Source organism: Aspergillus ibericus (assembly GCF_003184845.1).
Source record: "Aspergillus ibericus CBS 121593 unplaced genomic scaffold BO80scaffold_10, whole genome shotgun sequence".
Lineage (NCBI taxonomy): Eukaryota > Fungi > Ascomycota > Eurotiomycetes > Eurotiales > Aspergillaceae > Aspergillus > Aspergillus ibericus.
In genome coordinates, this window is record NW_020292108.1 from 441,922 (window position 1) to 469,411 (window position 27,490).

General features: G+C 52.0%; 13 protein-coding genes across 13 annotated transcripts in view; 6 read left to right on the plus strand and 7 right to left on the minus strand.

Annotated features, from left to right (window-relative positions):
• Positions 1 to 378: 378 nt before the first annotated feature.
• BO80DRAFT_16029 (glycoside hydrolase family 16 protein) lies at positions 379 to 2,030 on the minus strand. The gene is made up of 3 exons (XM_025713848.1): positions 1,798 to 2,030; positions 1,473 to 1,753; positions 379 to 1,426 (listed from the first exon to the last, which is right to left on the minus strand). Exons 1-3 carry the CDS (start codon positions 1,886 to 1,888, stop codon positions 809 to 811), a joined length of 990 nt encoding a protein of 329 aa, XP_025577576.1. The 5' UTR covers positions 1,889 to 2,030; the 3' UTR covers positions 379 to 808.
• Positions 2,030 to 2,863, minus strand: BO80DRAFT_16057 (uncharacterized protein). The gene is made up of 2 exons (XM_025713850.1): positions 2,837 to 2,863; positions 2,030 to 2,730 (listed from the first exon to the last, which is right to left on the minus strand). Exon 2 carries the CDS (start codon positions 2,684 to 2,686, stop codon positions 2,171 to 2,173), a length of 516 nt encoding a protein of 171 aa, XP_025577577.1. The 5' UTR covers positions 2,687 to 2,730; positions 2,837 to 2,863; the 3' UTR covers positions 2,030 to 2,170.
• Positions 2,864 to 3,132: 269 nt separating this feature from the next.
• Positions 3,133 to 5,397, minus strand: BO80DRAFT_500542 (putative CTP synthase; the record flags this gene model as incomplete). Its single annotated transcript, XM_025724243.1, has 3 exons — positions 3,133 to 5,085; positions 5,147 to 5,282; positions 5,373 to 5,397. 3 exons carry the CDS (start codon positions 5,395 to 5,397, stop codon positions 3,510 to 3,512), a joined length of 1,737 nt encoding a protein of 578 aa, XP_025577578.1. The 3' UTR covers positions 3,133 to 3,509.
• An 866-nt stretch (positions 5,398 to 6,263) lies between these two features.
• On the plus strand, positions 6,264 to 7,395 carry BO80DRAFT_423193 (sulfotransferase family protein). The gene has a single exon (XM_025718991.1). The coding sequence runs from the start codon at positions 6,578 to 6,580 to the stop codon at positions 7,346 to 7,348; it is 771 nt and encodes a 256-aa protein (XP_025577579.1). The 5' UTR covers positions 6,264 to 6,577; the 3' UTR covers positions 7,349 to 7,395.
• A 2,192-nt stretch (positions 7,396 to 9,587) lies between these two features.
• On the plus strand, positions 9,588 to 12,380 carry BO80DRAFT_462967 (uncharacterized protein; the record flags this gene model as incomplete). The annotated part of the gene is made up of 12 exons (XM_025722554.1): positions 9,588 to 9,660; positions 9,706 to 9,810; positions 9,860 to 9,895; positions 9,947 to 10,029; positions 10,083 to 10,259; positions 10,315 to 10,384; positions 10,435 to 10,685; positions 10,733 to 10,961; positions 11,005 to 11,219; positions 11,270 to 11,600; positions 11,653 to 11,990; positions 12,054 to 12,380. 12 exons carry the CDS (start codon positions 9,588 to 9,590, stop codon positions 12,378 to 12,380), a joined length of 2,235 nt encoding a protein of 744 aa, XP_025577580.1.
• Positions 12,381 to 12,755: 375 nt separating this feature from the next.
• BO80DRAFT_471033 (uncharacterized protein) lies at positions 12,756 to 13,569 on the minus strand (the record flags this gene model as incomplete). The annotated part of the gene is made up of 3 exons (XM_025723087.1): positions 12,756 to 12,830; positions 12,906 to 13,127; positions 13,222 to 13,569. The coding sequence occupies 3 exons, from the start codon at positions 13,567 to 13,569 to the stop codon at positions 12,756 to 12,758; spliced, it is 645 nt and encodes a 214-aa protein (XP_025577581.1).
• A 1,158-nt stretch (positions 13,570 to 14,727) lies between these two features.
• On the plus strand, positions 14,728 to 16,298 carry BO80DRAFT_442933 (uncharacterized protein; the record flags this gene model as incomplete). The annotated part of the gene is made up of 2 exons (XM_025721304.1): positions 14,728 to 14,777; positions 14,855 to 16,298. 2 exons carry the CDS (start codon positions 14,728 to 14,730, stop codon positions 16,296 to 16,298), a joined length of 1,494 nt encoding a protein of 497 aa, XP_025577582.1.
• A 797-nt stretch (positions 16,299 to 17,095) lies between these two features.
• Positions 17,096 to 18,376, plus strand: BO80DRAFT_442934 (RCC1/BLIP-II; the record flags this gene model as incomplete). The annotated part of the gene is made up of 1 exon (XM_025721305.1): positions 17,096 to 18,376. The coding sequence occupies one exon, from the start codon at positions 17,096 to 17,098 to the stop codon at positions 18,374 to 18,376; it is 1,281 nt and encodes a 426-aa protein (XP_025577583.1).
• A 592-nt stretch (positions 18,377 to 18,968) lies between these two features.
• On the plus strand, positions 18,969 to 20,709 carry BO80DRAFT_462969 (Zn(II)2Cys6 transcription factor; the record flags this gene model as incomplete). Its single annotated transcript, XM_025722555.1, has 3 exons — positions 18,969 to 19,066; positions 19,114 to 19,149; positions 19,197 to 20,709. The coding sequence occupies 3 exons, from the start codon at positions 18,969 to 18,971 to the stop codon at positions 20,653 to 20,655; spliced, it is 1,593 nt and encodes a 530-aa protein (XP_025577584.1). The 3' UTR covers positions 20,656 to 20,709.
• Positions 20,710 to 21,737: 1,028 nt separating this feature from the next.
• On the plus strand, positions 21,738 to 23,112 carry BO80DRAFT_423195 (monooxygenase). Its single transcript, XM_025718992.1, has one exon. The coding sequence runs from the start codon at positions 21,777 to 21,779 to the stop codon at positions 22,995 to 22,997; it is 1,221 nt and encodes a 406-aa protein (XP_025577585.1). The 5' UTR covers positions 21,738 to 21,776; the 3' UTR covers positions 22,998 to 23,112.
• Positions 23,113 to 23,160: 48 nt separating this feature from the next.
• On the minus strand, positions 23,161 to 24,654 carry BO80DRAFT_471038 (uncharacterized protein; the record flags this gene model as incomplete). The annotated part of the gene is made up of 6 exons (XM_025723088.1): positions 23,161 to 23,625; positions 23,702 to 23,815; positions 23,875 to 23,969; positions 24,049 to 24,188; positions 24,241 to 24,467; positions 24,514 to 24,654. The coding sequence occupies 6 exons, from the start codon at positions 24,652 to 24,654 to the stop codon at positions 23,161 to 23,163; spliced, it is 1,182 nt and encodes a 393-aa protein (XP_025577586.1).
• Positions 24,655 to 25,839: 1,185 nt separating this feature from the next.
• Positions 25,840 to 26,570, minus strand: BO80DRAFT_377204 (uncharacterized protein; the record flags this gene model as incomplete). The annotated part of the gene is made up of 2 exons (XM_025716687.1): positions 26,097 to 26,570; positions 25,840 to 26,025 (listed from the first exon to the last, which is right to left on the minus strand). Coding segments are annotated over exons 1-2 (639 nt in total), but the record flags the coding sequence as incomplete, so codon positions are not given.
• A 628-nt stretch (positions 26,571 to 27,198) lies between these two features.
• BO80DRAFT_453441 (Clavaminate synthase-like protein) overlaps positions 27,199 to 27,490 on the minus strand; it is a gene marked incomplete at both ends in the record, with an annotated part of 3,481 nt that continues 3,189 nt past the window's right edge. Inside the window, one exon of the mRNA XM_025722004.1 lies at positions 27,199 to 27,431. Within this exon, the coding sequence (XP_025577588.1) occupies positions 27,199 to 27,431 (233 nt within the window). The remainder of the gene's footprint in view (positions 27,432 to 27,490) is intronic.

Consider the following 27,490-nt stretch of genomic DNA (forward strand, 5'->3'; position numbering starts at 1 on the left):
CTGGAGTGCAGTATTGTCGGAATGTATATAAGAGGGTGAATCTAGATCTGTCTGGGACAGTCGGGTGTGGTAGCTATATTTATATAGCTGAGACTTTGGTTCCGTCGAATGACTTGTTGTCAGCCACAATTGGCTGAGGGTGTATATATGCTGCAGGAGGGACGGCGAGGAAGATTGGTGTCTTTCCACACTAAATGCCCCGGCAGTAAGTAGGGTAACTTCGACTTTGCAGACCCTAGCTGTCTTGATGGTAATTGACAACTATGTATATCCGCTGTCTGCAGCCAATGTATGAATAGCCCTCGTCAGTATGCTCGTGCACCCAGTCAGACTTGAGTAATAATGCAGCAATGAGTTCTGTGCGATAGATAAAGAAGACCAGCGCCGGTGCTTGAGCGACTATTCTAGCACTCCTGAAGCTGTACACAAAATCTATACTGTTTGTTAGGCCGTTGACAGGTGAGTCTATATTTGTTGCGGAACCTGACGAGTATAAAAATAGATCATCGGGGGTGTTGGTGCAAGTAGCCAATCAAGCAATCTGTAAAAACAACGGTTTGATAGGATGGCAGAATATTCTCCCGCTTATCGAATCATCAGACTGAAACACTCCGGGCAGCAATCTGACATCATCCAACCAGCCTTCGGTACTACATAAGCGCTAGGATGTTTCATGTGGTCGGCTGACGTATCTCACATGGGCTTGACACTGAATTAAGAGATGCACATATGCATGCTAAGAATCTATAGTCTGGATGAACTGAGTGCGGGGACAAATGAGCGAATACAAGATAAGACACGGAGGGTATCAGAGCAATCCAGCCAGTAGAGCCGCGGCCAGAATCGCCATCAATGACCCAGAGGTCGAGAGACCAGTCGCACCGCTGCTGGATGTAGACGTGGAGGTCGAGCTCGAGCTCGAACTAGAGGTACCCGTTGAGCTCGATCCTGAGCTACTCGAGTTCGAGTTGGTTGACTTGGACGACGTGAGGTTGTAAGCGTGGATACTCGTGTAGTCGCCCGTCTTATCCGTGTAGTTGTAGTACTCGGCCGGGTTGTAGTTGATGACCTTGACCGACTCCAAGTACATGATGAAAGGACCGTCATCGTAGTCGGTCTCACCACCGGCCCATTCAATCGTTCCCGCGGAGTTATCGGGATCACCACCCGCCCAGATGCCAACACGGATCGTCATCGGAGTCTGAGGGTAGTTCTTGCCATCGACAGCATCGGCATATTCCAGGGTACGGACAACAACGCCATCACGGATCCATTCCGTCTTGCTGGCTGTCCAGTTCACTCCATAAGTGTGGTAGGTCTCCTCGGGGGTGGTGACGTTCACAGTGGTGGCCCGATCGTAGGAGGTGGTATTGCCTTTGCCGAAGTAGTTGGTCTGAATTTCATCGTCATAGGTACTGACTTGTTCCTGTGGGGGTCAGCACGATAGTCAAATCTAGGCACGAGAGACAAACCCAGTCAATCTCATCCAGGTCATTGGATTCGAGCACACTGGTACTGATGATACCGGTTCCGTTGGCCGCACGGAAGGTGACCTCGACGTAGCCGAAGAAGATATAGAAATTCGATTCGATGGTTGGGGCATCGCCCTGCTCACTGATCTTGAATTCGGCACCCTTCGAGGTGCTGTTCACGGTGCCGGCGGTCGTATTCCACCTGTCAAAGGCTGACTCCCCCACGGTGAAATTAGTGCTGAAGGACCACTGGTTCAGGCCTTTGTCAGCGGGACAAGTTTCTACGAGAATTAGCAGCGATCAGCAAACCTGATGCATCACATACTGTTCAACGGGTTGCAGCTGCTGTAGGTCTGAGCTGCGCAGAGGGGCACTGCAGCGAGGGCAGTGACTGCCCACTGCATGTAAGACTTCATGGCTAAACGATAACGAGCGACGAACGACGAAGTGAACAAGATAGAAACAACGCAAATTGCCAGATGTAGAACGAGAGTACAGCTGATTATAGATTGGGATGGGAGTAAATGTAACCACCGTTGACTCAGGGGCGCACAAGGCAGCAATATACAGGTTGGCTATAAATTCTTCCTCAGCCCACTGACGGGCGAAGGATGCCTGTGTTTGGGCCGCGTCAACATCTCATTGGAGAAGGCAGTGGAGCTGTTGGTCCGGATGACGGGGTGTTGACTAGCGGTTGGTCATGATGCACGCATACGCAGGAGGGATGGGGCGATGCGTTGCCACAAAGCTTGACGGGTTGTCGGCTTGCGCGTCCGCCCAGAGAACGGTTCCTGAATGCTTATCCGGGACAGACACCTTGCCCGAACGGGGAAAGTGTTGTCGTGGCCAGTGGGTGCAAACGCATGCAAGCGCCATGGTAGCCCGATACAGCCACGGTGAGCATCCAGAGGTTTGATATGATGGTATTCAGCAGCGGACGGATGGTTCATCGACCGTGACGAGCCATGTTGATGGCACACTGGCATTTGAGAGTCGATTGTTGAGCGGGAGGATCCGAGCGCAATGAGAATGGCAAACCAATAGGATCGACTCCGTGCCGATCTCCGCTGCGAATCCGTTGAACCAATAGCAGGTCCGCTGAAAGGAACGGCGGGTCTTGACGAAGATTTCTTCGCGCCATCTCCGCTCGATTTCTGTGTTGAGAGCAACCCCGGAGCAGTCTGAAGATGGTACGGAGTACACAGCCCGTACATTGAAGCTCCGAACCGCTGTCGCAAATAGATCGGGGCAAATTGATCTTCATCTTGTCCGATTAGCGTGGTTTATTGATAAGCCTGCACGGGTCCGAGTCAGGGATGGTTCTTTCGTGGTAACTGCCAAACTCACCTCTGCTTGGCACTGACTAGGCTCCGTGGAAGCCTCAAGGGACGTCGTTCTCCATTCGTGACTGGTAGACGACCAGTTAGGGCACCACTTTCCAATTGTATTGACCGACGGTGCTCATGACCGACCATGGTGGTTCGATGATCTCGTGAGGAGAGGAGAGGAGAGGAGAGGAGGTGCCGGGAAGGAAAGGGTCGGATCACCTGACGTGCAAACATTCCGAGGCTCTTTCACAGCCCACAGGTACTGAGTGGTGTGGTATTGCTTATTGAGGAAAGGTATGGATGGTAAGACTACCAAGGTATGGGATAGAGCACCACGAAATGTATTGATCTATACTCTATAAGGATGTGGCCCAGCCATGTACCAAGACTTTTGTATTAACGTGATCTCACATGTCCTGAAGGTGTTGCAATCTCATCAAATCCAAGCAACCGATAGCTTCCTCGACAATAAATTATGAATATGTCCGGTGCAGCGCCACGTCCTGACCTGTCACCCTGGGACGGCTCGCGTCTCCGCTGAACGTGTGTCCCCAGACCCTCAATGCTCGCCCTGCCCGGCCGATGCAAACGGAGTCGACATGCGGGTGATGGCCAGACCTGCCCAGGAAAACAGAAAAACCCAGACGGTTTGCACCGCCAACAGAACCCTTCTCACCAAAACTCCAGCCAGGTCCTCACCCAAACAAATCTATTGCTTTCTTCCAATGCTCCGTTGGCCCTGGTTGACGGCCTTGGTCACCTCCTCCAAGCAGCCGGCGGCAGCGGCAAAGAAACCCAGGAAGGCTCGGCTCGGGCTCAGCACCCGACTGAGGTACTCGGGGTGGAACTGCACACCAACGAACCAGGGGTGGTCCTTGATCTCGACAATCTCCATCCGCTCGCCCTTGACATCCTTGCCGATGAACGAGAGACCGGCCTTCTCGATTTCTTCAATCATAGCGGGGTTGACCTCGTACCGGTGGCGATGGCGCTCCTCAATCTGCGACACAGATCCGTAGAGAGCCCGCAGGCGGGACCACTCGGTGTTGTCCTGGAAGATGCAGGGGTGCTTGCCAAGGCGCATGGTACCGCCGAGCTTGCCCTTGTCCACCTCGGGCATGTAGACAATGGCGTGGTTCTCGGCCTTGGGGTGCAGCTCTTCGCTGCCAACATCCTTGATACCAGCCACGTTCCGGCAGAACTCCAGCACGGCCAGTTGCATACCGAGACAGACGCCCAGAAAGGGCTTGTTGTTGGTACGCGCCCAGGTAATAGCCTTCATCATACCCTCGGTACCCCGGTTGCCGAAGCCACCGGGCACCAACACACCATCGGCGGTGCACACGGCGTGCCACGCCTTGTGGTAATCGGCAGGGGAAGCCGTGTCGTCCTCGAGGTGGGAGGAGTCCACCCAGATGATGTTGACCTTCTTGTGGCAGTACATAGCGGCGTGCTCCAGGGCCTTGGACACACTGATGTAGGCGTCATGAAGAGAGGTGTACTTGCCAACCAGGGCAATCGACACCGAGTCGTGGAGGAAATCCTGCCCGCGGGCCAAAGAAACCCAGTCATTCCACATCCGGCTGCCCTTCTCGCTGCGCTCCGGCGACTGCTGGATCGACTTCAAGTCGAGCATGTCGGTGATGGTGTTGATCAGCTTCTGCTTCTCGAGGAGCAGAGGCACGTGGTAGGTGGTGGTGACGTTGTGGACGGCAATGACCTGGTGCTGCTCGACGGAGCACATGTTGGCGATCTTCTGGATGGTGCTCTCCTCCAAGGGCTGCTCGCAGCGGCAAGCAATCAGATCGGGGTTGAGACCAGCACTCCGCGAATCACTGATGGCCCTCTGCGTGGGTTTCGTCTTTTGCTCGCCCCCAGGTCCAGGAGGGATGACCGGCACGTAGGAAACGTGGATCTGAATGAAGTTGCCCTTTCCAGCCTTTCTCTGGAGCTGGCTCAGAGCGTGAATGAAAGGAGCACTCTCGATGTCGCCGACCGTACCACCCAGCTCGATGATGCAGACATCCGGCTCCGCCTTGGAGTCATCGACGGGAATCTTGGCCACCCGCTGAATCCACTCCTGTATCGCGTCGGTGACGTGGGGCACGACCTGGACGGTTTTTCCGAGATAATGGCCGATGCGCTCGCGGTTGATGACGTGCTGGTAGACCTTTCCGGTGGTGATGTTGTGATCCCGGGTGAGGGAGGAGAGGAGGTAGCGCTCGTAGTTGCCCAGGTCGAGATCCATTTCACCGCCATCGTCGGTGACATAGACCTCACCGTGCCTAGCATAGTGGGGGTGATGTCAATGAAGGGTCCCCGCGAAGCCGAACCACAGATACTGACTCAGTAGGTGCCATTGTGCCCGCATCGATGTTGATGTAAGGGTCGATCTTGATACTGGTGACGGCCAGGCCGGTGGTTTTGAGCAGCAGGCCGGTGCTGGAGGCAATAATGCCCTTGCCCACGCCGGAGATGACTCCTGGGGAACGCGTTGGTTAGCAAGTGGGCAAGACACTAGTGACCATCGCCGTCCCGCCAGACTCCGACCGGACCTGACAATTGGGCTTACCTCCAGAAACCAGAACGTATTTCATCTTTGCAGCGACCGACCGAAAGGGAATGAATGACGGGGGGGGGGGAGGAGAGCAAGACTGAGAGAAGTGGGAAAAAGAGGCAAAAAAAAAGTCGGCGGGCGCCCGGAGCGGTGGGCCACGTCACGTGCGGCTTATCTTATCGCGTATCTTATCGGGCTAGGCAGCTGCCAGGCACCAGTCGAACAGATAGCCTGCAAGGAAGTTATACCCAACCAGCTTAGTATAACACGGTATCTCTCTGATACTCCTCCGAGCGGCAGCTGTATGGCGCTAAATACCACTAAGTCACGCGAAGCGGGCCCTCCACGGGAGTCAGGTATGACGAGATGGCTTTATGCGATACGACACACTAGGACGTCAACCGTCTCTAGAAGCCCAGCCGGGTGTACTGTGACTCACATGTCGTTCTGCAGAGCTACACGCCTTGATGATGTCAAATTTGATGGGTGTAATATATATATCAGACAGACGCCATGCAGTGAATCTCCTTCGGGCTCTCTAAATATAAATACAGCCACAGGTAGATCTACTGAAACCCAGCACGAGTACTTGACTAAGGACTTTATTGGGCAACCAGAGAGTGGATTTGGGAATTCAACAAACACAGGGACCGAGAGTACCCGATCAGCACACTATTGTAGCATCGAAAGGGGTTTGATTGCAATCCAACAGAACCGGAAGCCGGACGTCCCTCAAGCCCTAAGCGTTATGACACAGCCTCTAAGTCGTGAACTAACAATAGACTGACAAGCAAAGCATAAAATGTCCCCTATTCCCCGGTTTATTCCCTACGCGACCAGTCCAATCGGACGGGAGGAAATACGTCGGTAAGCCAGGCACGTCAGCACTAAGCTTTAGCCCCAAGTGCCGACTTTGACGATCGCGGTCTGGCGGGCCCAGATAGCCTTACACAATACTGCATTGGGGTAAAATGCTTTCACAAAGCAATCGATCAATTAACATGGCTTAACGAGCCTTTTGCCAGCCGCATGGGTTTATAAGATGTAGAATTACAGACCTAGGATCGTTGCCTTCTTCTCCCTCTCGTCGTCAACCGCTATTTCTTCTTTTTGGATACTGACGATAACATCCATCTCACTCCCAACTACGCCACTACAAGCTAGCGACAGCAATCACAGGGACCAAAGGACGGGAAAAAGTGTGAGGAAGACTATTCACCATGGGACAAACCGCTTCTGCCCCTCGACCGGGGACTCAAATTCAAGTGATCGGCGCCGGTTTGTCTCGCACCGGAACAGCGTCCTTCAGCGCCGCCTTAGAAATACTTCTCGACGGACCCATCTATCATGGCGGTACACAGAATACGATGGGCTTACCCATCGAGATCAAGTCCTGGATTACGGTTCTACGAACGTGGCTTACAGGCCAAGACCGAGAGCACGTCCTCGCCCTCATCAAAGATCGCACCGAGGGCTACGCGGCGATTACTGATGCCCCCGGCAGCCAATTTGTCCCGGAGCTGCTGAAGCTCTACCCAGACAGCAAGGTGATCTGTACCGTCCGCGATCCCGCCGCGTGGGCGAAGAGCATGGAGCAGATTAGTGGACTGGCAACACTTTGGTTTCTTCGTGCGGTTCTCTTCCCGCTTCCGGGCATGAGACACTTTGTGGAGTATATCTCGCTTCTGCAGTTGCAGTGGGATCGAATTTATAATGACCAACGTGCGCATGATTATATCTATCATCGGCATATTGTATGGTTGAAAGAGGTTGTGCCTGAGGATCGACTGGTGTTTTTTGATGTTAGAGATGGATGGGAGCCACTGTGCAAGGCGTTGGGGAAAGAGGTTCCGGATGTCCCATTTCCTCGGATCAATGACTCCAAACAGATTAATCGGGTTGCGGAGTATCATATCAAGCGCGGTCTTAAGAGATGGGGTGTGGTTTTGATGGTGGTGGGAGTGGGTGCTGCTTGGTACATGTGTGGGTGAATCTATCAGGGTCTCCTTGTAGGCCGTGTTACATTTCACAAGATAATGTAGACAACGATTCACTGGTTGTTGATTCATTGTATAAGAAGAGGCAATGAAAGCCAGCGTCGAAGCTAAAGAACAGGCTTCATATATAATTAATTAAATGTAGGGTGATAGCAGCCGCAGCTATGAAAGTCCCAAAGCCGTCTTAGTAGCCTGGACAAGGAGATTCAAAAGTTGTTGCAAGAGCCTCTAGAGACAGAATTTGGATGGTACCACACTGTCGTCACAGTGGCTCTTCGCTTGAATGCGGACTCACAGCCGTATCTGATTGGTGCCTTGGGACATGATCTATATATCTCCCGAGATGGGATAGGTGTTTCTGTGGGAAGAGGTTGCTGACTGCTGCTCTGATGGGTCAAGGGCATGCTGTCATTGAGGCCGAAGAACGAGGAAAGATTCCTGAGAGATAAAGCGTCTAAGAATAACTCGTCAGGAAAATACCGTGATCGTTGGGGTATCCGACAATAGTTCTAAATGCCCGTTTCACCAATTCCCGAGAACCGCCTCTAGTGTGCTGAAGTCACCCTGCAAGGGGCAGCAAGCATCTCCACCACTACATCGAAAGCCTAGCATGTCACATCCTATCTGGGCCCCCTTCACCTTTATTGATGGCCACTCTCAAGTCAAACGGAACTTAATACCTTCAGCAATCTGATCTTCGCTGGATCTCATTTGGAAAGTGCCGGATTCTTCCTTTCGTCACCGTATCGATCCCAGGGCCCATTCATATTTTGTCCCACGATCGAGATCCGGAACTTATATCCGTAGCGGACATCGATTGTGCACTTGATCGCAGATAACTCACGTCCTCTATCCTTTCAAGTTTCTCACATGTCTGCTCCACCGTCCGGAACGCTCATCCCCCTGGCATATTCTTTCACGTAGGACAGCATCTCTTCGAAGCAAGGATATCCGATATCCTCTACAGCGCAAGAGAGCGACGCCCGACGAGACCATCTTCTCAGGTTTCCTATCGACACCGATGTACAGTATCCACAGCAACTCAGGGTATGTGCCAATTGGGGGTCTATAAGCTGACTTTTATGACATCAAAATTCTATCTGGCTTGGTGCACAGCAGGCCGTTTGGTCCCCAGTTTTCTTGCAGCTCGATGTGGGTGTTCTCTGGTATGATCGTCTACGTTGCACAAGGATATCTACTCCTTACAAGATGTTTTACATTTCCACCACTAACTGACAGCAGATTACATCTCCCATCAGCGATCCTGCGAGGTGTGTACCACAAGGCCCTTTTTCCGTGGACATATACCTGTCTCATGGCAATCGTACCGGGCGATGGACGGCACAGCCCGTTGCAGACCTGTATGCCGATCTTCGCTCAGCCAGCCTCTTCGAGGAGTGTGACCCAGAGCCGAAGGTTGGCTTCTAGGATTGCAGTAAATTGTACTGGGCAAGGTCACCTTATTGCTCAAGGCAATGCCGTTGACGTTGAACCTTGACAAACCATGGATTACTCAGTACCTGATTTGCTACGGGAACACATTATACGAGTCACGGAAAAGCGAGTCTGCACACATCGACATAAGGCAATCGTTGCTATGTCCCCATTCCTTTCCGCTTGACCGAGAAAACATGGTTTGCACATCTTCGTCATACCTTAACGACCAGATTCCTAGCCCTACATGCAGAATTAGGGGAAACATTGCTTCGTGATACTCAGAGGATGACGCTTTGCCATCCGCTTATCAGGATGGCCGCTTAGGCAAAGTTAGACGTCAGGCATCCTAGAGTACCATGTTGTATAGTCCTTGCAGGGACGATCAACTAAAGCGATAATCGAGAATACTGTCCTGTACAGTTCATGACACCAGAGACATGTTCAACAGTACGGTAAGGAGCCATAACGGTTCTCTTTTGCCATAATGACGGACATAGTGCGTGATGTCATTCCAGGAGTTGGATACAAGGAAAAGAAAACAGGGCGATCAAGCATATGGCACTATCAGGATTTTGGCAAGGCTTTGGCCGCAAGGGGATTTGTACAACGACAACGTGGCCCAAAGTCATCCTCTGTTTATGTCCATGCCTTGAAAAGGTGAGTTGTATCAAGCTAAGTCGGTGTCCAACTGAACATATATCACTGCCATCTCATAAAAGGACCTTTTGATATAGTGGAAAATTCACACTGAACATTATTTTGTCTAGAGCGATAATCCCCCGAGTACTATCTCAGAATGACTCTCCTGACCAACGGCCAAGCGCTCCCTCCCACCCAATGGGCCCACGTTTTCAAAACCCGGGGTCAAAGTACGCACATTGATGTCTGTTGTCTGGACCATGCTAACAACTCAGCCATCGAGCTCAAACAGATCCCCGTTGGCACCCCAGGCCCAGATGAGGTGCTGGTTCAGATGGAGTATTCGGGTGTCTGCCACACAGATCTCCATGCATGGAAGGGTCGGAATCCTTGCCCCCTAAGACCGTTCGCAGATATTCATCCCTCCAGGCGACTTTCCTCCTACCCCGAAACCAGATCTCGTCGGTATGTTCCCTTCCTCATGCACCGCATCCTCCACACGCTAAATATATACAGGTGGCCACGAAGGCGTCGGTCTCGTTGCTGCGATCGGATCGCAAGTGCATGGTCTCCGGATTGGAGATACGGTCGGAATACAGGTAAGTTGGATTCACAGATTCGCAAGTGCATGAAAGGTAATGACAATATATAGTGGATTAACAGAACCTGCGGAGTATGCGAGTTCTGCTCGACTGGGAATCAACCATTGTGCCCCAAGCTCCAGCTCTCGGGGTATATGGTCGATGGAACCTTTCAGCAGTATTGTATCTGCAAGGCTGACAATGCAGTTCGGATCCCTCCGGGGATTTCCCTGGAGGCTGCTGCTCCGGTATGCTCACCTGGTCGTTATGATGGTAACATGGCTAGGCTGACTTAATGTTTAGGTTCTCTGCGCTGGAATCACGGTGTACAAGGCGCTCAAAGAAAGTAATGTCCAGCCAGGACAGATTATTGGTGGGATATCCTAAGCCAGTGCTCATAATCTTTTCACTAATCAGGAATAGCTATTGTTGGCGCTGGTGGAGGACTGGGGTCATTAGCCGTTCAATACGCCAAAGCCTGCGGACACAAGGTCCTGGCTCTATCCAGTGGATCGGCCAAGGGACATATGTGTCTGTATGACCTGGGAGCGGATTACTTTGTTGACTACAAATCGCCCAATGTCGCCGAGGAAGCGAAGCACGTTACGGGTGGTGGACCACACGCTGCCATGATCGTTTCGTCGGTCGAGGAACCGTTTCACCGAGCTACACAGGTACTTTGCCCCTTTGCAGCAGTGCAAGTTGCTGATAAGTGTTCAAGTACATCCGTCCCGGAGGCACGATCGTCGCAGTCGGTCTCCCGCCCGGGAAGATATCAACGGATCTGTTCTCCATGGTAACTCAGAAGATCAGTATCAAGGGCTCCTATGTGGGTAACAGACAGGAAACAGAGGAAGCACTTGCCATTCTGATTAGGGCTGGCTTTAGTGTTCAGTATGATGTGGTTGACTTTGCAGAGCTGCCGAATATATATGACCTGATGGAGAAGGGTATGTTTAGCACCATTACCAGATTCTCTACTGACAGCCTTAGGACAAATGCAAGGTCGGAAGGTGCTAAAAATAGGCAAAACACTCTCGAAAAGCCCCGAGTACCTGTCCACATTTTCGAAAGATCTCCACTTCCGCCCAAGGCAGAACGGAATAGCAGGAAATGTTGTGTCACCAGAGCTTGAGCGAGCCATCGAGCGAGCTGGTGGAGATTTCCGATCTGATACCGTGACTGTGCCGACCGAGCCAGTGATGCAAGTACGTACCTGATTTGAACAACTCTAAGCGGCTTCTTATGTACTATCCAGGCAATCATAAACGCGTCTAGCTTCGAGGATGACATCTACGAGGGCGGGGATCCAGCCGTTAACGCATTCCAAGACAAAATCAAAGCGATGACAGGAAAAGAAGCAGCACTGTTTGTTTTGTCCGGTACCCAAGGTAACCAAATTTGCTTACGAACGCATCTCCATCAACCACCTCATACGATCCTGCTGGACTACCGCGCCCACGTCCAGGTTTGGGGGACCGGTGGGCTTCCTCTCTTTTCGCAGGCAACAGTGACAGGCGTGGAACCAAAGAACGGAGTCCATCTCACGCTGGATGATATCAAAGATAGAATCGTGGAGGAAGGGAACTGTATGTCGCCCAACTCTAACAATCAAACCACCCATGGCTAACAACATCGCAGTCCACTTTCCCCCTACCCGGGTCGTCTCCCTCGAAAACACCCTCTCCGGCTCAATCCTACCCCTGAAGCACGCCCGCGAGATCTCCAACTACGTCCGCAACGTCCGCGTCCCGCCCGGCCGAACCCGAATCGCGATGCATCTCGACGGCGCACGTCTCCTTGAAGCCACCACAGCCGAGAACGTCAGCGTCAGGGAATACCTCGACTGCTTTGACAGCGCAAGCATCTGTATCTCCAAGGGCTGCGGCGCTCCAATGGGAAGTGTCATCGTGGGAAGCAGGGAATTCATCGATCGCGCCAGGTGGTTCCGGAAGATGTTTGGCGGGGCGACTCGACAGGTATATACCTTTGCCACCCATCCATCCCTTCACTTCACATTATCCGCTAACTGGAAATTATAGACTGGAATAATGGCCGCCGCTGCCTCCGCATCCCTAGACTACTGTCTCCCTCTCCTCCCCAAAGTGCATGCTCTGACCCGTCGAGTCGCAGAATATCTCCATCGCATTGGGTATGAGTTTCTCTTACCCGTGGAGACGAATATGATTGTGTTGAATTTGAAGAAGACGGGGATCGACGGAGAGAGTCTTGTTCGGTACTGTACGAAATATGGCCTGCGGACGTTTCCGAGTGGACGGTTGGCGTTTCATCATCAGATTTCCGAGGATGGGGTTTCAAGGCTGCAGAGGGCTTTGTTAGAGCTGATTACGGATGTTAAGAGGGTTTAGATCTTGGGGTTGGGGATTCGGGAGGGGTTTGGAGGGGAGTGCTGAGGGGTTGTGATGGTAGGATGTGGGATTATAGATTGATTATCACGCAGTTGTTTATATTTTAATTAGGACGAGTTCCCAACAACCCTGATTTCTCAGCCTACCTGCAAGACGAGACACGGCTCATAGTTGCTATATCATCTTCTCAGCGTGTTTGGAAGAAGTGCCAGAAAGAAAGAAGAGCAAAATACATTTGCCCAGAAATCGGCAATCAGACTACCAATATGTACAATGAAACCAAAAAACCCTGTTTACGGAAGAAGAAAAAAGCGCAAACTAATGCTACCGTACCACACGCCCAAGATACCCATTCGCAGGCTCACAACACCCCCCTCACAACGCAAACGACGCCTTAATATCCGTATCCGACGCCGGAAAAAACGACCCCGAAGGGCTTTCAGGATAAACCTAACCAGCACACACACATAATCAGCCAAAAAACATCACCCCTCAACCCACCCCCGTGGAAAAGAAATAACCTACCAAATCCGAAATATTATACATCTCCTGCTCCGAGACCCACGTCCCCCCATAATACCCCTTATCAACAATACACTCCCTAAACAAAACCGTCATCGCTGTATGGCAAAACTCCAACGGTTTCGTAATGTCGGTCCGTTTGATTTCGCCCATGTAGTGGGACCAGTTCTCTCCGACCCACCAGGCGTAGGGGTCTGAGGAGTTGTAAAAGAGGGTGGTCATGGGCTGGAGAGTGGTATTTAGTGATTTGTTTGGTGGATGGGGGGATTAGGGGGGGGGCTTTACTATGTCGCAGAGCTTGGTGACGAATCCGGAATACCCGCCTGTGTTGTTCCAGGTGAGGTCGCTTATTAGGTTGGCTACGGAGGGGGCGTTGGTTGGGCGTGGCTGTGTGCAGGAGAGGGTTCCGATTGATGTTGTTTGAGTTTGAGTGGATGATGGAGGGGTAGTTGTAGTCGAGTGTGCCTCGGATGTCATGGATGTTGATGGATGGGTAGTGGTTGGAGAGGTTGGCGAGGAAGCTGGATGGGTGGCTGATGATGGCAGATGTGTGGAGGCTTTTGGATTCTGGTCTGTCGGATGAGTTGATGTAGTAGGTGTCGCAGTCGTGGATGGCACCGTGCTCGTAAATGCGATCATGGAGGAGCTGGAAAATGAAAGTGAGCATGCTGTGGAATTGGCATCACCGTACTCGACGGCGCAGTAGAGGTCCATGGAGATATCAATTGTACAGGAAAGAGTTCCATTGGAACAACTACAATCGGGAAAGTCAAGACACTGTGGCGGCGCCCGTGATTCGAAGAAATGAGGTCCATTGGACCATGGCATGGCTGCAGCCAGGTATGTGGTAGAAAGAAAAGAAAAGAGCCACGCATTGAGCCAGCTATGGCCGAAAGGCCCGTGAAAAAAAGTCATGATTGAGTCAATGGAAAGTTGAAGAGAATTGTGAAATCAATGGATAGTCCTGGGATCTTGAACGGTTGAATGATTATAGTTAGGAGAATTGACCTGGACTTGGTTCAGTTAATTAAAGTTCATATAAGCGCCATATTTACCGACGCCAGCCTTACCACACCAGCCCCGAACGCACCTGGTCTGTTTAGATTCATATCCCGGTGATAGAGTCAGCCGCTACGAGTAACTGACAGCTTTTAAGCGCCTCGCAGATTAAAGCAGGGATATCGAGGCGGATTCTGCCCAGAGAATATCTGGGAGTAAATATAGCCAGACTAGGCTACAGATCCTGCTGTTCACATGCATACGCACGGATGAGATGTCAACTGCCCCTGCACACCTATGGCGTCGTACTGCGTGTACGGATGGGTCGGTTAACGGCATAGCATGGGACAGCTGAACCTGAAGCCATCCAACCATGAAGAGCATACAGATACTGACAATCTACGCGACTTTTATATAATTGTTATTGGATTCCTCGGACGCCCTTCGTGAGCCCTTGGTAAGGCTTTTCCCGAGGCTTTCAAGGCAATTATTCCTACTTTTGAAAGAATATCGGATAGAACTAGGTGAATATCGCAAGGATATTGCTATGCACGCTTCCTAAAGCAGAAGACAGAGCGGGCTAGATCAGCAGATGTCGGTCCGTGAGTGACCTAGCCGGTGTCGCTGTAGCGACTCCTAAAGCAAGATCCTTTAGGACTACGGAATGGTCAATTCGGACATTAACCCAGTACATGGGTAAAGCCAACAATTATCTTATATACGAGTCGCTATTTGACCACATGGCGGGCGTACCTACCGCAGAGGGAGGAGCCTGACGCGTAGACAGGAAGGATGCATGGGGTCAAAGCGCACGCAGCATGTCACCATGGCGCTTATGGCCAATTTGTGCTTTCTGTACAGCCTTGCGGCTCAGGGGTACGGCGATGTATAGCCTGTGGTGTTGGTATAAGAATATGTTCGGTATCATTACCACAGCATACTAGCAGCTCAAGACCCCTGGTGTCTAAAATCGCCTACACGGAAACAGAGTCCCTTGTCCAAAGCTCTTCAGCTTCCCGGTTCTTGCCTAGCCCGCTCCGAGCCTCCGACAATTTCTCAGCCTACTATACTTGGATCAATTCCATCAGTGTTTCTTCACCTCTGGCTCCGTCTTGGAGTTCAGCAACTCCCATATCATTCACCAGTCTTTCATTACAAAGTCAATCTCTTACCCCACCATCAAGCTCATCACCAAGCCCAACTTCAGTCATCTTGCCTGGCAAGCCAAGTACCCCGACTCCGGCGTGGGCAAGCGAAACAATCTCTAGCCCAGAGCCAAATTCGTCCGTGACCGATGGTTTCACGGTAACGGCTTCTCCTGATTCCATTGCCACAACCACTCCTGAACAAATTACGGCTTCCACAACAACCTCAACGCTATCGATCATTACCGGATACACACTGGACGCGCTCACAGTGAGTGTGAGCAGCACCGTCACAAGCAACACGTATACACGGACCGGAGATTCCAGTCATACCACCGCAATCGTTCCACTATTGCTTGATTGCTGGTTCTGCCCGAGTGATGAAGGGATTTTGCTCTGGGGTCTGTCGCTGCCTGGCATTTACCCTCCACCGATCAAACCACCTATCCCTTCATGGCCGACAATTACGATTGGAGATAATCTGATTCCGACGCCCGATCCGAGCAGTAAGGCCGATGATAAAACCACGGCTACCAGCAGTGCAACCTCTTCGACAAGTTCAACGATAGAAAGCCAGACCACGAGTGAGGTGGAAAGCCAGTCCACCAGTTCGCAGACTAGTGAAACACCGTCAAGTGCGACCAGCACCGCCACGTCAGATTCATGTGATGCGAGCTCGGCGTCAGAACGCTCACATTCGGCGCACTCTCTGAATCGAAGAGAACTCGTCTCGGTACTGGATGATCCACTTGGGACAGCCCTGAGTTACCTCGGAGTCGAGGGACTTAAGAGTGCCACATTGTTCGTTAGCAACAAACAGCCGGGTCCGGAAAAGGAGAAAATAACAAACACATGGGCCATGGGAGTTGGTGGCACCTATAAGCTTCCCAGACGTGGGGTTACGATTGAAGGAGTCCATCTCACCGGCAGCATACCGTGGATGGTCCGTTGGGATAATGACCCTGTCAAGGGGGTACATGTCAATGGGGTCTGGGGTAAAGGCCCGGGTCGGGTGAAGGTAGCGTACAAATTCCACCCCGATGAAAATGGCGGAGATAAAATTGGATGGGCGGCATTGAGAGACAATGTCGAAAAACTTAATAGAGCAACACGGATAAAGTCCTATCGCGAAAGAACTGAGGATGAGGCAGAAAGGTACAAAATTGTGTTCAAGGACGGAAGGACCGAGGCGGATGCCGTTCAGGCTATTATTGAGGTCTGGAGTACCTTGATTACTACTGGATCGTGTTAATCATTCAAGTATATAGTCAGTGTAGGTTCTTTGTTTTGGCTATCTTTTTGCCTCTTTTCTCATTCTCAATAGCGCATGTTACTATCCTGTCATTCTTACCATTTTCTAAACTTCCTGGAGATTCTTCAGGGGTTCAATTCAGTGCATGTGTGACCCTGATAGAAGCTTTTGGCATTAATCTCAAGTGTGTTTAAAACAGAATCTGGGTATATTCCATCTGACTTAGGTCTAGTTATACGCTGTGCTGACTGTTTTCTAAACTTGCTTCGACATGTGAATCAAGATTTAGGGGAAGCTCAGTGTCAAGTCCCGCATGAGTTCTTGAAGGGTAGGACAGAACAAAAGATGGTAAATGAACAAGAGATATTAGAATGCCTATAGGAAGTGACAATAAATACTTTGCCAAAAGATAGCGAGAACAAAAGGAACAGATAGACAAAAGGACACTGTAACTGAAGGATATAATCTAATCCTGCCTTGTGGAAATACTAACCAGTCAAATCTTTCAAAACTACTGTATGATACAATACTCGGCGCATCGCTTTTCGGTTTGTATGGTATATGTTCAGGCTTACTAAAATATAGCAGAAATCCAACGCGTCCACAGGATTGGTCAGATTGGCAGGGGGTTGCGATCACGGGTTCATGATCGGGGCTCCCCGAGCTCCCAACTTCACCAGCCGCCCCGCCTTCCAGCCAGAACCCACTTCTGTCCTGGCCCTTCAGGCTTCCGATTTTTGATACTTATCTCCTCTTCGACTTCATCAGTGATATAACTAGACCCCCCTCCCCCAGCAATGCAAGTTTTCGGCTGTGGGAACAATAGTGGGGGTAACCTCGGAGAGCCACGCAGCTGTGGTAGATACCATATCAGCGACACGCACCAATGTGAGCACAACAACTACGGCAAGGACAGCCCCTACTGCCCCCTTTGGGCCTTGTCACCTAAGGAGGTTTTCCGCGCTACGCAGAAGATCCGGATCATCTGCTGCGAAAATGATGTGGTTTTCTATGACGTCGACGGAGAGTTGAAGCACCGCGGTGATAACCCCCTCACACAACACTCGCTAGCAGAGGTGACACGGTCATGGAACATCGGCGCCCTTACCAGTGCGGCCCGACTGGCAGATGGCTTTGCGTTTCTTAGTCAAGATGGAACTCTCTCGACGGTCCGAGACACGGACGGTGTACACACGTTCCGCGGGACACCGATCCAGCACATTGCAACTATGCGCGTTGACTCCTACAACCCGAATCTTGTCTCGGGCGCGGTCGCCGTCGTGCTCAAGGACGACCCGCGCACCGTACTGTCCTTTGACTCCTGGAAGCCGTTCCGCTCTTTTCTCGAATCATCGGAACCCAGCGGCAGTCCTGTCTATACAACAACCTTCTCCTCGCCCACTGTTCAACTAGCTGGTCACTTCACGGCTATGACAGAAAGTGGTGAGGTCTTCGCGTGGGGAGACCTACTTCCAGAGCAACCCCCAGCCCCACCTGACTATGACGAGGATGAGTGGACGGAGGAGACGAATGCATACGCCTTCGATGGTAAGCCGATTGAGAAGTGGCCTTCGTGGGAACCAAGACTGCTCAATTACGAGCCGAAGAGAGTGCCACTTCCGCCCATTGCAACACTATCAGTGGGCGCAGTAGGGAATGTTGCGGTCTCCCGATCGGGTCAAGTATTTCTGTGGGGAAGCAGGAGAAACCAGTGGCCAGAGATAGAAGATCTTAACGATGCCAACAGTGCGCAATTCAAGGAAGCCCTCATCCCGAATGCGAATGCTCCATTGAAAATCAAACGTGCCGCTGCAGGACGCAATCACATTGTTGTCCTTGCAGTAGATGGATCGCTGTGGTCTGTCGGTGAAGCGGTTCATGGCCAGTTAGGGATCGGTCTCCGACAGTTTGGATTGTGCACCGAGGGACATGTCATTGATATGCTTGCCAATGAGACGGAGGAGGAGTTTGCCGTGAGTTGGGAAAGAATGGAGATGGGAGCTTTGGCGGGTCTGGAATGTGAAGATGTGTTTGCTGATGGGGAGAAGACCTTGATTTTAACCTCATCAAGGACATGATCATGTGCCGTTCTAGTGTAGTGTCCACTTGGCTGATAGTCTTGTTGTTCTTGGCTTTTAGAGTTATAATGGTGTTGAGAGCGGAAGGGATGGTCGGTTGATCAAACTAACAGATCTGACTACGGAAGCAAACGGAGTGAGTTCTTCCAAACGTCTGACATTGAACTTTGGATTCAGTACCTGTCTAGGTACAGTGGGGAGAGCCATGGCTCCATTGATTTATTCTGGTCGTGATGCTGGGCTTGAGAAAAGAAGACCTCATCGAGAAGGGCATTGGACTATCAGTCCGTGCGCGCCCACTCAACTTCTGGCAGAGTGGGCAGCTGAATACGCGATCGAAGGCTGGATGCCGGCTGCGCCCGCGATGCTTGGTGGATACCTGCTAACTGGCCCGATGGTGCGCTAACAGAGACACCGGCCAATCTCCGGTATCCGTCGGTCTCCAGGACGGCTGAAGGATCACTAACTCGGGCCGGCTGTTCGAAGCCCCCAACACGTGACGCACCCTTGAACCCCTCGGACATCTCCGTTTTGAACCTCTGAGCAACGAACTTGACACCCCTATTGTGGGATACAGAGATCAAACAAGACAATGGAGTCAAAGCCGGTAAGAAATCCAGCCAGTGCCCCGGGCCGAGCACGACAGAAGCGGTGGGTGGCACGAGTGAAAACCGGCTGTGTGACTTGCAGGTACGGACGAGACACGCGACGACAGCATCATGGACTGATATCCCCAGGATCCGCAGAATCAAATGCGATGAGGGGAGACCGAGGTGCGTGGCTGGATCAGCGCCGTGTGGGTATACTAAATATTAGCCAGTTGTCGGAATTGCCGCTCGACCGGTCGGTTTTGTGATGGGTACAATGATGACTCTATACCCAAGGAGTCTGACTGGCTGGTCACGTCGAGGCTGCCGTCCACCTGGGATTTTGTGACTTTGGATCCCGTGGAGAAAGAGAACTTTGATTTCTTCCGTTCCATCACCACATCGACCCTGGCCGGATACTTCGACTTTGGGTTTTGGTCGTACCGACTCTTGCAGGATTCGCATCGCTACCCGGCCCTTTGGCACGGGATGACTGCTCTTGCGGCCGTTCATCGCGAGTATGTCGATCCCAGTAAATCCCTGACCCGACCCAGGATGGGAGACACCCGGAATGTCCAGTTTGCGCTGAAACAGTTCAATAAATCGATTCAATCCCTGATGAGTCAGTTTTCCGGACACTCGTTGACGATTAACGACAAGATCGCGGTGCTGTCTACCTGCGTGTTATATATCTGTATCTCGTCCCTGCAAGGCCGTCAGCCACAGGCATTCATGCACCTGCTTAACGGGTTAAAGTTGTTCCACCAATGGGGGCTACAGTCCAGCCACACGAGGTCACCCGAGGATTGGCTTGGAGCTGAGATGCTGTTGCTCATTTTCACAAGACTTGATTCTCAGGTCCGTCCGTACCTAGTCATGCAGGACATGTCCTCTAGTTGGACAGAAACCCAACTGGTCGTGTCCAGTGAACGTCCATTTGCCACGCTTCTCGATGCGTACATTTCCTTGGAGGCTTTATTCAACGATGTGATGCGCTTCTACCTGAGTTACTATCCGAACAAGGCTGCCAACGCGGATCCGATTCCATCTGGCGAGAAGGAGATGTACCTCCATCAGTTGCAAGAATGGGATGCCAAGCAAACCGCTCTGCTTATCAGAAGCCCGGAATACCTGGAGGAAAGGGCCACGGATCTGCTGAATGTCCGACGGAAATTCATCCAAGTCCTTCTGGATTTGGATCAGAGTGAGGGGGAATTAGGCCACGACGTGTTACTGTCGCAGTACACGGTCATGGTTGATATTGTGGCCCGGATATTGGAGGGCACTGGAGGTAACCAATCGCTGAAGCAGCACCATCCCAAATTCAGCCTGGAGACGGGAATCGTGGAACCTCTGTTCTTGGTAGGTACTCGATGTCGGGAGCCAGTTCTCCGACGAAAAGCCCTTGATCTCATGCGACGGTATCCCCGTCGAGAGGGAATCTGCGAGGGCATGTTAGCTTCATACATTGTGGAAAAGGTGATCGAGATCGAGGAGAATGGCTGTCACCAAGCGAATGCAAAGCCGTCGACGAGTACATGCACTGAGGGGCAATGGATCTGTAAAGCGCACCGGGTGGCGACGTGGGATTTTATTCTGGCTACGGAGCGTCAGGTTCGGGTGGTGATGAAGACGGTGGAGGATTGGGAGCTGTCGCGTCCGGGGTCTGAGGTGGTCGCATCTTGGTGGTGAGCATGGTACTCGGGTCGCTTGTCGTGATAAGCAAATACAGTCTTCTTAACGAACACGTTGAATTAAACAATATTAGGTATTGTACTTGGTGTCCCATCTCTTTCAAGGTAGTTATGACCCGTGGATCGGCCTGAACTTAATTACTAGATTGAGCCATGGAATTAAGTATCGAATCAGCCTGGCAGGCTATAGCGGCTCCAGCATTCATTTCATGACCCACCTGATCATATTCAAGCATAATTCCTCCCAACTCACGAGTCCGAAACACAATAGCCTATGGACCACCTAATTCTCTACCCCTCATCAACATGCCTCTTCCACTCCCACTCAAGCATCTCTTCTCCATCCCAAACCAGACCAGCCAGAGCACCCGACCGAAACATCTCCGCTGTTTGCTCCGGAACTGCCCCGAAGCCCACCAGGATAGCTGCATGCGTGCACTCGGTTACATTCCAGTGGCCGTCGGGTAGGGATGCTGTGTGAGGGGTCAACCGGAAACAGGCGGTCACCCGGGACCAGACCAGGGGCTGCGGGTAGAATACATGGCAAAACAAGCAGCATCGTGCGTCGGGTGCGTCGGGGATAACAGGTCCGTTGGCTAGCTGCAGTGGACAGCTGCTGTGGACAAGTATCCATGCAGGTGATGGGGTACCACGTCATCTAGCGATACCTTGATTTTGCTGGGGGCCTTTAATTTCAAGTGTGTCAGCACTTTATTCTACTCATTATGGAAAATTCCACAGTTGAGAGTATCGCAGTGGTTGAGTTTACTATTCTAGTATCCTAAATCACCACAATCATAGAATAGTATATCCAATTATTCCTGTAGACACTAGCAGCACATAAATCACCATGACGCATCCCCCGTCAAGATGATAACCTGTCAGAAGCGGGGCCGTGCATCCTCCCGAAGCCCGACATTGGGCCAGGCACATCCTACCATCCAATCAATTATTTCTTTGTTTGATCTCAACTCATGCTCACTCATCATGGGTCTGATTCCTCCCACCCCCGTTTGGCTGCCTAGCGATCGTATTTAACCACCACCACCACCACCACCACCTTCATACCTACAGACCCTCACTCTCATCCACACAACATCAACTTCACCCCTCTGCATCATGCCCCTCAAAATCCTCATCGTCGGTAGCGGCTGCGCCGGCCCCGCCCTCGCCTTCTGGCTCGCCCGAACCGGCCACCACGTCGTGGTGGTGGAACGATTCCCCTCTCTCCGGGACAAAGGCGCCCAGATCGATCTCCGCGGCCAAGGCATCGAAGTGGTCCGCCGCATGGGTCTTCTCGACATTGTCCGCAGCAAATGCGTCCCTGAATCGGGGTTCACGTTCCTGGACGCCAACTCGAACGTCAAAGCCAGTATCAAGGCGAATACATCCGGCAAGGGACGACAGTCGCTGACGTCGGAGTTTGAGATTATGCGGGGGGATTTGGTGAGGGTGTTTTATGAGGCCACGAGGGATGGGGTGGAGTATGTGTTTGGGAAGACTGTTGAACGGTTTGAACAGGCTGATGGGGAGAAGGTGGTGGCGTACTTTTCTGACGGCACGTCGGATACGTATGACTTGTTGGTTGGGGCGGATGGGCAGGGTTCGCGGATTCGAAGGGGGATTCTCCCGCCTGGGACCCCGGATCCGTACGTCCATCTGGGCATTCACGCGGCGTATTGGTTTGTTCCCCGGATTGAGAGCGATACGAATACCTTCACGACGTATTTGGCGCCGGGGGGCCGGGCGGTCTTCCGACGGAGTCATTCACCGACGGAGTCGCAGGCGTATTTCATGCTGAAGGATAGCTCGAAAGAGTTGGCGAGTTTGCATCGCGCGCCGGTGGAGCAGCAGAAGGAGTTTTGGGCAGAGCGGTATCGGGGGGCGGGGTGGGAGACGGAGCGGTTTATTGAGGGCATGCGGACGACGGATAATTGGTATTGTCAGGAGGTGGTGCAGGTGCGGACGGAGACCTGGCATAAGGGACGGGTGGTGTTGTTGGGTGATGCGGCGCATTGTCCGGCGGTGATTACGGGGTTGGGGACGACGTCCAGTATCATCGGGGCGTATATTCTGGCCGGGGAGATTGCACGCCATCCCGGGGATGTGGGGCAGGCGTTGCGGAATTATGAGGCTGCGTTGAGGCCGTATATCAGGGAGATTCAGAATCTGAATACGTCGATTGTGAGGTTTGCGTTTCCGACGACGTGGTGGGGGATTGCCATCCTGCAGTTTGTGGCCGGGTTGTTGTGTTGGTTGAGGATTCCGGATTTGATTGCGAGGTTTTCGACGGAGGATACGGGGGGGTGGGAGTTGCCGGAGTATCCTGAGCTGCATTGATGCTTGCTTGGACTAGATTTCGAGATGGGTGTTGTCCCCTCCATGCAGCATTTTGAACATACAGCTTGTCTTTAACGTGTCGTCTTTATGAAATTAATATTACATTATCATACCATTATCCATATACCATATACCCATATTGCAGACCACCCACCCATCATCATCACCGCATATTATTCATCCTCTTTCCCCCATCCTCCCACTCAAACCCCTCTGCATTTCTTTCCCCTCCCCCCTTTGACACTACCTCCCTCTCAATGATCGTCTCCTGCGTCACCTTGATATCCCCCGCTTTTCCCCCCACCAACCCCTCCTCATCACTTCCCCACCCCCCATGCCCCGTTCCCCTATCATGCATGGATACAGACACTCTAGTCCTGGTCCTCGATTTCTTCCCCATCTCTGTGCCCGTCCCCGTCTGCGTCACCCGACTTCCCAACGGCACCGACTCCCCTCGGAATTTATAACTACTATTCTGCCCCCTTGAACTAAACAACCCACTTAATCCCACCATCCCCGCTCCCCGTCTAATCAACGGTTGAATGATCGGTAGATTCGACACGATAATACTCACGAAGGTTTCTCGACACGCCCATTGCGAGCCGGAGACGGCGCCGTTGGGACCGGACTATCCATTTCATTCCCGTATTAGTTTTGTTTATGTGGGTGGGTGGGATTGGGGTAGGGATAGGGGTGTATGGTACCGTCATGATTGTAACTGCACGAATAATCCCCGCCATGATGATGAATGCGGCGCTGCTGAAGAGACCCAGGAGGGTGATCTTTTGGCGGGTGGGAATTTTGACGGCCCAGAGGAGCTATCCATTCCTTTGGTTAGTGGGGTGGTGACTGGGGGTATTGGGGGGGGGGGACGTACAGGGAGGGGAATAGACATGAGGTAGAGATCGGTAATGACGTTGGGGATGACCACGACGAGGACGCTGAGGGTTGAGTTGGTGGGTTGGCAGATATCTTTCCAGGTTGGATTGTATTAGTGCTGAGATTCATGGGGTAGGTTGCGATACTATGGGATTGAGGGGGAGGGGCTTACTGCCTGGATTCGGATAAATCTGCCAATTCTTACGCATCGGCTGACATCCCAGGATGATGGTTAATGCAACAGTAAGGTATGTCACACCCAGGAGGATATACGCGAAGCGAACTCGTGTAGGGAGGTGATTTAACCCAGTCCTAAGGGAAAACAATTAGACTTCCTGGCATAGGTAACGGAGAGGGGACACACGTGAGACGGGAATAATAAATCGCCACACAAAACTTAATCAACCAGAGAATCATCGCATACAACGACCACCCGATGACCTGAATCTTGGACCCCCAGACCCGATTGTAATATTCCCGGGAGGTGGGATGCACCGCCGCGCGCTGCTCATCAGTCATGTAACTGTTGGTAAGGCCATCGAATTGGCTGCGGACGAGATGTGCGGCGACGGTTTCGCCGGTGAAGACGAGCTGATTGCTTAGATTCTGCATTCATAGGGTCATGGTATAGACTCACCCCCGCTAATGGCATCAGGTAGTCATCCACCGCAAAATTCAAGGGCGACCCGACTTGGGACCACCGGACATAGACGCGGACGATGATGAAGAGGAGGCCTAATGCCAGGAGGGTAAATGCCTCTGTGTCGGCGTTGGCCATGGTCGATGTTGAGATCCTGTCGATAGAGAGCGGACGCTATCAAGGCATGGACGCATCTTATACAACAGATCAGCATGGAAAGGGGCACTCGCCAAGCACTCAACCACTGACCGATACACAAAGACGGTAGGATTGCGACCCGCGATTGGATATGTGTCAGTCCATCCGAGGATAAGGTTGTCTACCCACCGAATTGCGCACGATCCGGGGAACGCACGACAGCCGCCAGAGTATCGGAGATCGGTCCGGCGAAGTGTAATCTCCCAGCAGAAGTGCTGGATGGATTGCATGGAGTCGGGAAATGGTTCCAGTGTGGTTCAGCGCCGATCGGGACCCACACGGCAGTTGATGGGCGTCGGATTTCCCAATGGGGAAGTTAGCGGGTGTGTAGTTGCTGATCGCGACTGTGCTGAGGTGTTCTTTGTGCGATCGAGGTGGTAGATTTAATGAAGGGAAGTTGAGCTAGTGATTCTCCCGGGACGCGTGCTAGATAGGGTATAAATGTAGAGACTGGGATGGATGCCCGTGCGAGGAAGAATTAAAACCCTCACTAGCTTTCGGGAGCCGAGAATAGAATAGCATGTGTCATGCCCCTGATCCAGCTGGTCGGGGCGGGTGTAGATGCTGCGGTGGAGAGAGACTCAATTTTGAGACTACGGTACGATACCCGCGTAGGGTTTTCGTGCCACATGTGGTCAATTGGATAGACAAAATTCAGTTCTTCTGGTTCTGTCGGGTTTAACTCTGCAACTGGTCTAGCCGCTGTTGTTGACTTGGCTCACTTTGGAAGGTGCTTGCTACCAGTTCATCAACTGCAATTACTAGACAGTTTAGGGTATGGGCTATGGATAGGAATGTTGCCATATGGCTAGCCAGATACAGGTAGAGTAAGTGGACACGTGCTCAGTTTGCCTAAGATCGGACTAAAAGGTAGCTCGAAGCTGATAAGAAAGCATTCTAGGCACCTGCTAATGTACATGGTTGGGGCGAACGGTTGGGATATATCACCGACTTAATCCACAACAATAATCCCTTTAAGACCCGTACATCATAGCAACACAAATTGCAATAAATCCACGAAATATTTACGGATCAAACAAACCCATTGAAACAAGATACGTATACTACCCAGCGAACCAACAGACGCTGTTATCCACACCAAAACAACAGCACCACCTATTCCCCCTTCCCGAAGGCCAACTGCCTAGGCCTCCCCCACGTATCACACGGCAAAAACCGCCACGCGCCCGCATGCTTCCGGGCAAAAATATAATGCACAAACCACGCCGACAGGGGCGGCATCGCCGGCCAGTTATTCCCCCCTTCAAACGTAACATCCCTCAAACCTAGTACCATCGGCGGAACCACATTCTACATCCGTCAGCACCACCACCACCACCACCATCATCAAACCCTTGATAGAATACGGAGTATGTACTCACCTTATCCTGCGTCCCCGCTTCAGCCTCACACTCCTTATACACCTCCAACAGCTTATCCCCATCCCCATATCCCTCCATCCTGAGTAAGGTCTCAATCTCACCAGCCAAATGCTCCCGAAACGGCCCCGCCAAATCCTCAATCATCTTTTTCAAAACACCAGGATTATACTCCCCCGCCTTCGTTCCCTTCCCATACTCAAGTAGTTTGCTTAACAGTGGCTGAAACCCATGATGTTCCTCCACCTCCCCCCCCAAATACCCCTCTCTCCCAATGACCCGCTCAAAACCAGGAAACATCCTCTCCTCCTCGATGACATGGTGATGGGAGACCCATTCCGCCCAGGACCTCACGAAGAAGAGAAAGTCGGTGATGTCGTTTGGCGAAGTGAGGTGCGGGGCTTGGTGGTAGATGCTGTTCAGGCCGCGGAGCATGGCGTTGTGGGCGTGCCTCATTTCGGTGGCGATGTAGGTTGCTGCGTGGGACTGTAGTAGTGGGTTAGATTGGGGTGGGTGTGGGGTTAGTTGGGGGAGGGGGGGTTACGGTGTGTTTGGGTTTGGGGGGCGTGGTGAGGAGAGGCCAGGGGGTGTTGGCCCAGGGTGGGGGGGTTGTAGTCATGGTTTGATGATGATGATGGGGAGGAAGAGAATGTTGTGTTGGTGTGGTGTTGCTGTAGGGGTGTGTAGATGTTATATATCTGGATGCGAGGCTGAAGGATGGACTGGACCCTGTCGGGATTTAGACTAGCGATGGAGGACCAATCAGGATCATGCTGTAAAGCGAGGGAACGAATCATCGTTGATGGATCTGGATGGTCAGCAGGTGGATCAAGTGGCTTGAGCTTAGCCTTGTCATTGACAATGTTCCTTATTGAGTGAGGGAATACCCTTACGTCCCAAGTAGAAATTTGAGAAAATAAAGAAGAAAAACCAAAATACACAGCAGAAGCAAAGAAAGTCAATTCCAACATCCTACCAATCCCAAATCATTCATACTATACCACAACCTCACTCAAAGATTACCCACCCGCATCACATCCCACAACCATCCCTCTGATCCCAGGCATCCACCATCACAGCCCATCCCTCACCACCCCCAGGGAAGTTAAATAGCAGCCCGCCCATGCGTCTCAAACGGCAACCCAAAACACACCGCCCCAACCACCACCCACAACGCCGCGGAAGCATAAATCGGCGCGGTGGTAAACCCCGTCTGCGACGCAATCAAACTCGCACACAGCCCACCAAACCTTAACAATGATGCCGCGGTACCCGTTCCGGTGCCGCGATGCGGAGCGGGGAAGGATTCAGGCGTGAAGGCGTACATGATTGCGTACTCTACCCGTCGGTTAGTATCCGGGCTTTCTGTGGGGGGAATAATGGAACAGGGAGGTTGG

Coding starts and splice junctions, on each gene's coding strand:
- BO80DRAFT_423193 (XM_025718991.1), top strand. CDS start 6,578: ATGGGACAAACCGCTTCTGCCCCTCGACCGGGGACTCAAATTCAAGTG.
- BO80DRAFT_16029 (XM_025713848.1), bottom strand. CDS start 1,888: ATGAAGTCTTACATGCAGTGGGCAGTCACTGCCCTCGCTGCAGTGCCC. Junction 1,754..1,797: donor CAGCTGCAACCCGTTGAACA/GTATGTGATGCA, acceptor TAATTCTCGTAG/AAACTTGTCCCGCTGACAAA. Junction 1,427..1,472: donor ACCTGGATGAGATTGACTGG/GTTTGTCTCTCG, acceptor TGACCCCCACAG/GAACAAGTCAGTACCTATGA.
- BO80DRAFT_16057 (XM_025713850.1), bottom strand. CDS start 2,686: ATGTACGGGCTGTGTACTCCGTACCATCTTCAGACTGCTCCGGGGTTG.
- BO80DRAFT_423195 (XM_025718992.1), top strand. CDS start 21,777: ATGCCCCTCAAAATCCTCATCGTCGGTAGCGGCTGCGCCGGCCCCGCC.